General features: G+C 41.6%; 1 protein-coding gene across 2 annotated transcripts in view; it reads right to left on the bottom strand.

The window, feature by feature from the left end:
• Positions 1 to 1,972: 1,972 nt before the first annotated feature.
• fam110b (family with sequence similarity 110 member B) overlaps positions 1,973 to 11,791 on the bottom strand; it is a 123,147-nt gene continuing 113,328 nt past the window's right edge. For both annotated transcript variants that reach the window (XM_067975695.1, XM_067975685.1), the window contains one exon: positions 1,973 to 4,266. In XM_067975695.1, the coding sequence (XP_067831796.1) occupies positions 2,852 to 3,964 (1,113 nt within the window). In that variant the 5' untranslated portion in view covers positions 3,965 to 4,266 and the 3' untranslated portion in view covers positions 1,973 to 2,851. The remainder of the gene's footprint in view (positions 4,267 to 11,791) is intronic.

Raw genomic sequence — 11,791 nt, 5'->3', positions numbered from 1 at the left:
TTATACATCAGAAACAAAATAATGAGTCTCCCAAGTATAACTGGAGGCTAACTGTAAATTACTGCATGACTTGCATTCAATCTTAGTACATATTACTTTTCCCAAACAAGGGGTATTTAGCCACTTTAGTCATAATGTATTAACAAAATACTGCTGCTGTTTTAATAGATCTTGGTACTAAATTGCAGGGTCTACTTATTTTCAGGTCCATTTCTTTATAAACTGCTATTTGCAACCCATTTTATTTCCCCCCTTGTGCTTGTAGCCAATCCAAATGGCAAAGGAAAGGCAATGCAGAAGTTCGACTTGTTTCTGCAAATGTAATTTAAAAGAATGAGTCACTTTACAAGTCAAAACCTAAAAGGAAACAATCTCACCCCATGGGCATTATACTTGCTCAAAGAAAAAAATATACAAATGTGACTGAATGAACACGGACATCTCATTTGAACTACATGCAGCCAAAGGGGAAAATATTGCACTTTGCCAGCAATCAAACACATTAGTGCCAGAATCACGGTCACAGTTAGCTGCTACTTCAGTAGAAAACGAAGGTAAATTCTGTGCTACTAGACATACAAGTAAATGTGGCAGCACAAAATGAAAAGGTGAAACTTTGCTCTGGGTTGTTATCACTTGGTATTATTATTACTGTTAGCTGTACTGAAATCAGAGCTACTTTCAGCCTAGAGTGCAAAGACACATTCATTTTTTTTATTATTAAAAACTAGTAACAAGAAAGCACCAAGAAGAGCTTACAATTGTTAGTCATCAATTTGTTTTTCCATAGTTCTTTAGAGATGTGGTCAGTAGCATCAGTCCCAAATTCCACAAACTTAATTGTGCTTATAGAACAAGACAATACATGAAGATGATACAATACAAATACAGAAAAATAGTGCACAGGTAAATGTCCGTTAACTTTTGCTTCACAACAGGGTTCAAATATGAAGTGAAAAGTGTTTGAATATTATATCTTATGACAAATACAGAAGCCAAAAAGTTACAAGGACTACCAAACAAAAAAACATTGGTAATCTAAATCATACACACTTATTTTGAACAAAAGCACAACGAAAACACTACAATAAAAACAGAAAATACACAACGGGTGGTCAGTCAGCAGTTGAAAGAGGAAGTTGGGTTAATGTTTTTGAAGAACTGTCAAAGGTTCTCACTTGAAAAATTAATGTCTGAAAGAAAAATATAATTAATTCTTCACATGAGGCCATTTATCAATTTTCCAGAAATGCCCACTGCTTTTCTCCTTCAGCTGCTGCCTAACGACCTCCTGTGCATTTCCTGCAATTTTGGTTTTTACTTCAGATTTCCACCATTCACTTGTTTAATTTTTACATCTACAAGACAGATGTTGCTCCCTTCAGTCTCATTATGCTTCATGTATTACTGCTTTGTAATTTACTGCAGCTCCAATGAAACAGATATGGAATTTAAAATAGCTTATCAGACTTTTGTTGATTGCAAGTGCAGCAATGTGCACGAGATAACCCACCCCATGCATTCAGGCAGAGGATTTGTGAAGCCTTCTTACTTTTTTAAAAAAAGTGTAAAGTACACGGTCATACCGTAAAGATGTCATTTTCAAAAATACAACTACTAATGTGTGAAACAATGTGCCTGTAACCTGAACAATGAGAGTACAGCTGCAAATTAGCATCATGTTTTCGCAGCTAAATAGGATTATGCTGCATGTTTAAAGTATTACAATGCAACATTCTTTGAATCTCACTATAGCCTATAAAGAGATATTGTACTACAGTAGTGAGTATGATAATTAAGAGGTCAACATGTTTCAAGGGTTTGAATACCATGCAATTAGTGTGACATTTTTCTAAAACAGTGCTAAGGCCATCGTTGCATGTTTGCTTGTAGTGTATTAAATCACACCATGAAGCCACAATAAGGGTAAAAAAATGTCACAATATTGTAAACTTTTTTTTGAAATGTCCACTTTAAAACTAAAACAACACTGGCATTATGAATGAAAAAAGGTAAAATCAAGAAAGGTGACGAATGAACTGGAAACTATTTATTAGTATAACAGACTCTTCTTTACAGATCTGATAACACCTTTAAAGTATTTACAAACCCTTACAGCATTTATATAATACAAAAAAAATCTGGTTTCCGCATCAGTTGAGGCACCAGTCTTTTTATGAATTGAAGTGCAGAGGATATTAAAAAGCAACAATGAACTATTTAATGAGGTCACCCGCTGTACTTTTCACTTCTCACCACCACATTACAGCAGACAGTTAGAATGGCAGTTGAAGCAGCTTTGGAAGACATGGATTGTCAGAGCTGTACCGTACTGATGCATAAAACTGGGTAGCTTCATGAGAAATGTTAGACGACTCACTAATATTAGAGGTTACATGGGCTGTAACATGCGTTTCCAGCCCGAGGTGAGCTACACATAACTGCCATGGCAAAGTTTCAGATAGATGAAATGAATTTTTTTTGCCCTGATTACATTTATTTATGAATAGAGGATCTCCAACGATAAAGGCCATTTGTCCTCATATATAATTGTTTGAAATGTATGATAAAATGTGTACATAGTACCTCGTGCTCTTGTTGGTTGATACATATGTATATAGGTATATATCTAATACAGTTGAAGCATCCATGTCCTCATATGTTCTAAAGTAGAGGCCAATTCTGAGCTCAAGTCGATAAGCATGCAATGAGGGAACATACAGCTAGCAACACAGTGGAATTGAGATCTGCAAGAAATATCCCAGTAGACTTCACAACTCTTCACAACTAAAAGGTTCACAGACAAAATAAAAATACAAAAAATATTTGAATCAACCAGACTTTGTGTCCTTTAAACATGAGATATTTTCTGGGATTCCTTAGCTTGTTTGCAACTATACAGCCATTTAATCACCCTAGCATTCCTTTCCACAGCTGAAATACCATATGGGACACGATCATTTGTTTCCTCGTCATCTGTCAGGTCATCATTGCTCCGTCGTGACTGCTCACAGTCTGAACTGATCATGCTCGCACTGCGAAAGTTCAGGGAGATTATGTCCGAATTCGCCCTTGTGAAATTCTCCATTCCAATGTTTTCAAGTTCTTCAGGATCTAGTCCGCAGTAGTTAAAGAATCGCTCCACGTCTGCATTGGCACGAGCATACCGATCACTGAGATCAGACTTGGAGCGGTGGAGCGAGGGTCGCCTGCTTGGATTGGTGGCCAATTCTGGAGTGGTTTGTGTTGGTGACTTAGGTGTATTACAGGTTGAAATATTAGGTTTGGGTAGAACAGGAGGAGCAGAACTACTGCTGGGTATTGGTTTTAGAGGCTTTCCTTCTACAACTCTCCTCACATCTGCTGTACTGTGAGAAATGTGCAGGACTGAATCACTGACTTGGTCTTCAAACAATCTTTTGGTTACGTTCAGGTTGCCTCCCTGTGGACTACTATGGCCTTGATTACTGTACACCTGAATAGATTCTGCGAACGTGCGGCGGTTGATTTCTGTGGAGGCAGGTCTGTGCTGGGGCCAGTTCCGTGTGCTGTGTTTGTGTACTGACCCCGAGGTGGAACTTTCTGAGCTATTGATTATATTCTTCAGAATTTCCAGATTTAAGTTTTCTCTTTTTGCAGTGCTGTCTGCCTTGTGATTATTAGACAGCTTCTGCGATGGGGTACCTGCTGCCCGCCTGACTGCTGGGCAGACTGGCGGCTTTGCCAGCACAGCTGGCTTCACTGGCTCTTGCTTGGCATTAATGACTTCTTGACTCTTCACATATTTCGCTTTATCAGCTTCAAGCCGCTCCACAGCACTGAGTCTTTTAGGGTTAGGCTCTGTCTGCCTTCGAAAATAGTCCGGCCCTTTGTTCAGTATGCGAAGAGGAACAGCTGAAGTAAAGGTGGTCGTCGAACCAACAGGTTTGACCATGCTATCTGCTTGTAGCATTTCTGTAGGCATGCTCGATGGCCTGTCCCCAGCAGCCGTCTTGGAATCTGTGTTGAGCTACTCCAAATACACTGTGTTGAATCATGTATATCAAGCAGGCTGAAGAGAGGAAGAGTCTTGTGCTGCAAGTATTACCAGCAGGGCCTCATCTCATAGCTCATTAAATGTCACTATGTTCTCTTTAAAGCCAGCCTTTGTATAAAGGGCCACTAGATACAAGTCTGTATTAATCTGCTCTGCTGATTCTTTTTTTTAGCTGACTAAGAGACGTGGGAGACTTGTCTGTTCTTTTATGCAGAACTCCAGGCAGTGATCTGAAACACAGAATAACCAACCATGTGTTAGTATGACTGGGTGACATCACAGCTAGTCTACAGCAACGGAACAAAAACAGAAAAAGTGCATAGTATGCAGTATATGGTATGCATTCAGGCACAATACAGCAAATAAATCAGAGGCATGCATATTAAAAATTGCATCACTAATTCTGTGCTATCTATAATCAAATGAGTTAACTGAGATTTAAAAATAATCTCATCATACATGCCAGCGTAGCATCAAAATTTGATACCAATTCATAATTAATAGCTCTTTCTGCTAGGAACTTAGGCCCATCTCAGCCAATGTAACAGTACGCCATTATGATGGGCTGCAGTGACCCTAGGATAGAGAGAAAAAAGAAACAAGATTCCCACTTCCAGTCACAAACCATTCAGTGACCCTTGCTGAAAGTGTGTACATTTGGACTTGGGATAAGGGAAATGTCAACTTGGTTTAGTTGAGTTTGTAGATTTGAGCCCTACATGTCAGACGTAGACTACATTAGCACATTCACTCTCTGGAATACTGAACCCTTTGTCAGTTACACAGGTTAAGTGGCTACTTGGTGCATGAGAAGTATGAAAGCAGCATTATTACATCTGTGATACACTAAGCCAATAGAACAAAGTTGTTTTATAAAATTACCCACAGGAAAATCGTGCTCAGGTATCATTAATATCTGCCAATAAAAATAGCACAATTAACCCTTTTCTCCCCACAAAAGCAGAAAATATATGCTTCTTAATTTTTGTTAGATATTTTAATTTGGTGCTGCAATGCGCCTTTAACAGGTAAAACTTCTACTCAGAATTTTACATCAGTTCTCCTTGATATCACCTTCCATTTTAGCATCTTCTGTGCCCACAAGGCTGTGTAACAGCGCACACATCAAGAGCTCAGTTTGCCTCTGCATTTCCTACATTGCCTGTTTGTGAGCTCGGTACATACTACAAAGGCTTTACCTACCATATATTAAAAGGCTATAGTTCAGGGAGGGAGGGACAGAGGAGAAATAAATGCAAAACAGTCTGCTCCTCCACCTCAACCTGAATATAACCTCCTACCTGTGAGGACAAATGATCATTTGAGTCCTGCATAACACTCCCATAGAGGCACTGAGTGATGCTCAGCTGATGTCACTGAACAGCTGGTCTAAGCAGCAAGGTGCAAGAATGCCAATCTCTGTAAAGAGCAGCCATGTGCTGCTGTCAGCTGAGGGGAATTGGTGCTCATATGGTGCAAATGTTAGTTCTTCAGGCGGCTAGGTTCAAACATTTTTCTTTGGAAGGTTTTTCAAAATCTCATTTTCAGAAATTTTACAATGCAACACACAAATATATTGTAAAGCTATACAAAAAAGCAACATAACTAAACTATATCAATATGATAAATCAATACTCTTAGTTGAGTGTCTGCCACGTATTAAACAAAATGAACAGAAAAAATGGAAACCTAGTAAGTACCGTAACAAACCCTACATCTCAGATATGGATAAAACAAGATTCATGCATGCCAACTGTCAATGTTTGTCACTGACAGTCAGTGTTCTCACAGTTGTGTCAACTTTTTCTGACAGAAATCTATGATCACCCCAGAATGTCCTGTAATTCTGTTCTGCGCATGTGCAATGATGTGTGCCTCATGCTTCTTGGCTCTTCTAACGTTGCCCAGAATGCCCGGCACTTCTTTCCTGTGCATGTGCATGCCAAAGCACATACAAAGGTTGTAGGCAAGGGAGAAAAAACTGTCACAAAGCATGAAATTTGCTGGGCAGTAAAGATATGAATATTTACATTCAGAACTTGAGGGGAAAATGTTGAATTTGGTAGATGCTCTGATAATACCCTCAACAGTAAACCTGCTACTTGACCCCAAGAAGTATCATGCTATGTGGGTCCCACAATGGCTTTTCAAGCAAGGACTCAGAAATGATCAAAGCACTAGGAGCTGTTGGCAGGTACTCTGTTTTAAGGTGTTACTTTCTATTGTTTCAAATATCCAAATTAAAAAGAAATGCCTCTCACATCTTCAGTATGTCAGAGTTCTTCCCTTACTATAACCCGATATTGATTTGAATTTGTCCTGTTGGCCAATGTTGAAAGGTAAAATACTGCTACTCCATCTTTTCTAAGGCAATTGCACATTTCTTTATTTTACAGGCATGGACATAAATCAAAAAGAAGCTTGAGTGGAGAATAATAGAGGTATTGGCAAAAATAGAAATACTGGCAATACATGTCAGAAGTCCTTGTTTCACACAGACAGTCAGCTTTTCTTACATTGTGTCAATGTTTGCTAAATAAAACCAGTGTGTGCTGTGCTGTCTGGCTGCTACGCTGAGTTCGTCCCAGAGTTCTGCAAAACTATCATCTGTGCATGTACAGAACTTGTACACATACAGCAGCCCAATCAGTTGGTTTCCATGCTGGATTGTGATCAAATGACACCCAACGATGCCCAACTACTTCAAGCCTTTGGGGAGAAGTTTGATTGATCACATCAATTGTATTTGAGAGTCCAAGTGATGTAAAAATGCATCAAGGAGGGATATATAGCAGGGACTAATGTAAGGTGTACAGAGAGGTGACACATACCAACAATCAGCGATTGACTGCTGTTCTAAGTGGGTTGGGGAGGGAATGGCAATGTCTCGGAGAACATCTTTGTAGCTGTCTTTGAATAGGAGTTTCTGTTTGAGGTACACATACCCTCAGTGTTCTAGAGTGCAAATGTGGTTTCTATCCACAAGAAGGGAGATCCTATTCAGCCCAAATAATACCATGACTCAGGTTGTCACAGCATGCACATCAGATGCTATGGAGGCCCACAGAGTAATCAGAAAGGGAAAGGCTGGATTCTACTCTCGAGAAACCTATAGAACAGGCTGTGGCATTATACAAGATTACAGAGTATTCGAAGGCTCAGGGGAAAACTACTTCCATTGCTTTTCATTAATCTTTCATTCTAGTGCCTCTTGCAGCCTTCAAAAAGAAGCTGGAAGCCATGGGAATACAAGGCCAAATTTTGGATTTTATCCAGGCTGCGTACTCCAGATCCAAGCTCCATTTATGGGAAACACACTGTGTGCTTTTATCCCCCCTATAATTTGACTGATGGAAAACTGGGTACATGTGCAACTTAAATTACAATCTCCATTCTCAGTGTAACTACTTTTTTTTTTCCACGTAGTATAAGTAAAGCCACTGGGTTTCACAGAAACATGAACTGAATTTCAGAATGCGATGCCATGTAACTAAACTTATTTAGTCACCTTAAAAAAAGTGGCCTTAGTCATATGGGACTACATTCAGAGTTGTTTCAATTGTGGATTGTTTTTTGAGTAGTCAGCTTTTTGAAACTATTTGACTGCTTTTGCGTGTTTGCTAGGTTGGCATGTATGAGGATGTTGGTAAAATAGCACCGTCTCAAGTACAAACTATAGGGCATGCCACCCAAGATGTATCCCATATAAAAATGGATAAAGAGGGTACAAGCAGTTAACATAATCACCCAATTAAGATGGACCAAACATATTATCTGCTCTCATTTTGAGATGGTTCAGGAGAACCTTCTCAATAATCCCAAAATACATAGGCTGTGATTCCATTCCAGTGTAACATTAGGCAATAGCCCCTTTTAAATCTCTACTCCTTCTCTAAAGGTGTTAATTCCTTGCTGATGTCATCTACTGATACGACAGTTCTCATGTAAGCCTAGACAATGCGTGTTGACAAGCTATTCCACCTCAGGGGAGGGAGTCATTACAGCAAAGTCTGATCTTATTGTCACCTAACGCCCACACAGATTTCCTTCTCCCTAATCCAGTAGCGCCAAAGTAATGGTACAGACTTTACTGTCACTCCAGTTGGAAAGTGCTAACATAGCACAGACCATGGATCAAACATATTGGGCCATAATTTGCTGTAGCAGGGCATCTAATGGCGTTTGTCGTTAGTTAGACTTGCCCTTGCACATTTAGGTTTTAAAAATTTTTTCGTGGCAAGTTGCTGAAAGTGTGAGCTGATAACAGCGCAGCGAGGGAAATAGGGTACCCGGGACCTGAGTGAACAGGGCAAGCAACAGGGTATCTCCTTAGTTAGATTGAAGGATTGTGAAATGAGCAGCGCAAGGACTGAGAAGGAAGTGTTATTTAGAGTGGTGAATTCAATGTCAAATCAGGTACAGAAAGAGAAATAAAGAGAGGGAAAGAAAGATTGTATTAAGAGAGAAAAAGAGACAAAGGAAAAGTACAAATTTTTAAAAAAATTACATTTTTAAAATCTCCAACAATTAATACTTGAAGGAATGTGCCTCCACACTAGTTGTTAATTTTCAGTGCCAGAGAGGCTGATTGGCAGTATTTAACACTCATCACATCGTTAAAAGAGTACTTAGAATTGAAATCATAGAATCATAGAAGTTACAACATGGAAACAGGCCCTTCGGCCCAACATGTCCATGTCGCCCAGTTTATACCACTAAGCTAGTCCCAATTTCCTGCACTTGGCCCATATCCCTCTATACCCATCTTACCCATGTGACTGTCCAAATGCTTTTTAAAAGACAAAATTGTACCCGCCTCTACTACTGCCTCTGGCAGCTCGTTCCAGACGAAACTTAACTTTCTGTGGCGAGTATGGTTCATATCTACTGCGCAAATACAGCAACTTCACGACATTCAATGCATTTCAACGGTGAGGCTGGCAGCGAGATGCTGTTTTCGTGAAACTAATGGCGGAGGGATGCACCTCATACAGCAACTTTTGGATATCAGTGTTTAACCGTGCATCTGCCCCTAGCCTGACGTTGCTGTACCATTTGCACATAAATAACGGCAAGCGCCATTAGTCTCACCACTATTTTGACAGCAAATTCTGACCCATGATCTTTTTGGTCTCTGACTCAGCCACTCACTGGAAAAACTCAGTAAACCATCATAATCTAGCACATCAGCTGGCAGATATATCTGGAAGATGTTTGCAATTTCATCGGCGAAGACATGTTAGTTATAAATGATCTTTTACTGGTCCTCGTGGTTCAAAGGAAGCCTTTAAACTGCCACACAAATGTCTTTTCATCCTTTGGATTACAAGAATGTTGCTGCTCCATGTCAATGGAGAAACCTTGGAGCTCACTGGGTCCATAGGTAAAAGAATAACACAGGAGGTGGAAATCACCAAAAGCCCTAGATGGGAAGCATTGCATGCATTCTCTTAACCTCCTTCTAACAGCATCAGCTTAACCTACATTGTAGCTGCCTTGGTCCTCAGTCCTGTCCAGCTACAGCTTTGCCATGATTTCCTGAGAAAAGAAAATCTTAGAGCAAAATTCACCATCTGTGTCAACTTCACATTATCTTTACTTTAAGAGATGATTGGGGGCAATTTTAACCCCAAGAACGGGTGGGAAGTTAAAGTACCAGCTTTTTGGGGCGGGACCGCATTCCGAGTTTAACCCAGGCGTGTTAGGATGCCCGTGCACAACATACACCCGGAAGTCCCGCTGACACTTAAAGCTGGCGTGCCGATATTTAAAGGGCCAAATCAGGTACTTGAAAGACTGAAGGTAATTAACTTTTTGTGGATTCTGAAATAGAATCGAATTTAACTTCTCCTGAACATGTCTCCCGTGGCTTCTGAAACACGCCACAGAAACGGAGGCGAGTTGCACCCGCAGCTCATTTGGCCCTTTAAACCAATGATCGGCACTTCTCAATAAAAGGTGTGGTATTCCAGCAGGGCAATCAGTTCTCTCAGACAAGCCTTTGGCTGGGAGTTCTTTGTGTTTAGACTGAAATTCCTTTGTTGAGACTGATATTTCTTGTGTTCACACAAACTTACCTACATTTTGGAGCCCTTCATACTGACAAGTTCTGGATGGGGGGGGGGCGCAATGGGTGTATTCCACAGTACATCTGAGATGGAGGCACATTACCATCTGTGGCAGTCACAACGTGCAGTTCTGGGGGTTGCAGGTGCACAAGACAGAGGTGCACCACAAGGACCTGGAAAAGAACATTGAGGGGACCAGAGGGGCCCAGGTTGCAGGAGGCACTACCCAATGAGAGGGTCTACAGGCATCTGCAGACTCCTTCATGCAGAGCTGCTCCCAGCTGGGTCTGGTGGACACTCATTGCCTGTTGCAGTTAAAGTCACCACTGCCCTTAATTTTTTTGCCTCCAGATCCTTCCAGGGCACCACCGGTGACATCTCCAGGGTGTCTCAGTCGTCTGCACATAAGTGTATATGGTGACGGATGGCTTGTTTACCAGGGCATCCAACTACGTCCACTTCCCCTGCGACGATATCAGCCAGACTGAGAGGGCAGTAGGTTTCCACTCTCTGGCTTCCAATAGGGCACAATTCATTGCACACACGTAGCAATCCGAGGACCTCCACTTGAGTCAGGACTGTTCATAAACCGAAAGGGATATCACTCCATCAATGCATGGCTGGTGTGCAACCACCGGGGAAGATTTCTGCAGGTGTGTGCCAGATTCCCTGGCAGTTATCATGACTCCTTCACTTTGCGCAAGTCCAACATTCCGGACCTCTTCCACACACAAGACAGGTTTAAGGGCTGGCTGCTTGGAGACAAGGGACACCCCCTGCAGAAGTGGCTCATGACATCTCTGAGAAACCCCACCAACAAAGCACACTAGCAGTACAACCAGAACCACCAGGTTTGTCATTGAACAAGCCATAGGAATGCTAAAGATGCGCTTCAGGTGCCTGGATAGATCTGGGGGAGCCCTTTAGTTCTCACCAGCAAGGATGTGCAGAATAATCGTTGTGCTATGTCCTGCACAACATTGCTCAGCAGAGAGGGTTACAGGCGGAGGAGCTCAAATGCATCCTCATCTGCCGGCAACATTGAAGATGACTATGAGGAGGAGGAAAATGAAGATGGGGAACGCATTGCTAGAGCAGCGGTGCACATAGCTGCCAGGGATTCCCTCATCTCTAACAGGTTCTCATAATGAGATCTGCAAATTGAAGATAGTGAACTACTCAGACCGCCTGAAACAACCACCATCAGCAACCACCCCACCCCCGCTTGTATAAAACAGTCCTTCAACCACACAAGCCACCCATTGCACACGCGCCCAATGAGTGGCATCAAGTCTTGGGTTCACGATGAAGCACATGAAAGGGTGAATTCACAAAAAGGACGCAATAATGGGCAAGGCGTGGCAGTGGTGCATAGAATTATTACATTTAATGTGACATAAACAAAAAAGAAAAAAATTAACATGTCATTTCGTCAAACACCCTTGTGCATACCCTTGGTGAGTTACAATTGCTTAGCCTTTCTCTTTCTAACGCTTCTATGTGATGCATCCCCTGTGGCTTCAGCAGAGGTGGAGGCAGGTTGCTCAGATCCCTGTCCTGACTACTGAGATGCTCTCGGCCTACAACCTCTGGGTTTTGGAACCTGTGAGGGCCTCGCCAAAGACTGCTCCACCTGGACCTGTGCAGGGGCAGACTCGGCCACAGGGAGAGGAGGCATCATTGCGGG

The sequence above is a fragment of the Heptranchias perlo genome, chromosome 3 (genome assembly GCF_035084215.1).
Source record: "Heptranchias perlo isolate sHepPer1 chromosome 3, sHepPer1.hap1, whole genome shotgun sequence".
In the NCBI taxonomy this organism is placed as follows: Eukaryota; Metazoa; Chordata; class Chondrichthyes; order Hexanchiformes; family Hexanchidae; genus Heptranchias; species Heptranchias perlo.
This window is presented reverse-complemented; position numbering and strand designations above follow the sequence as displayed.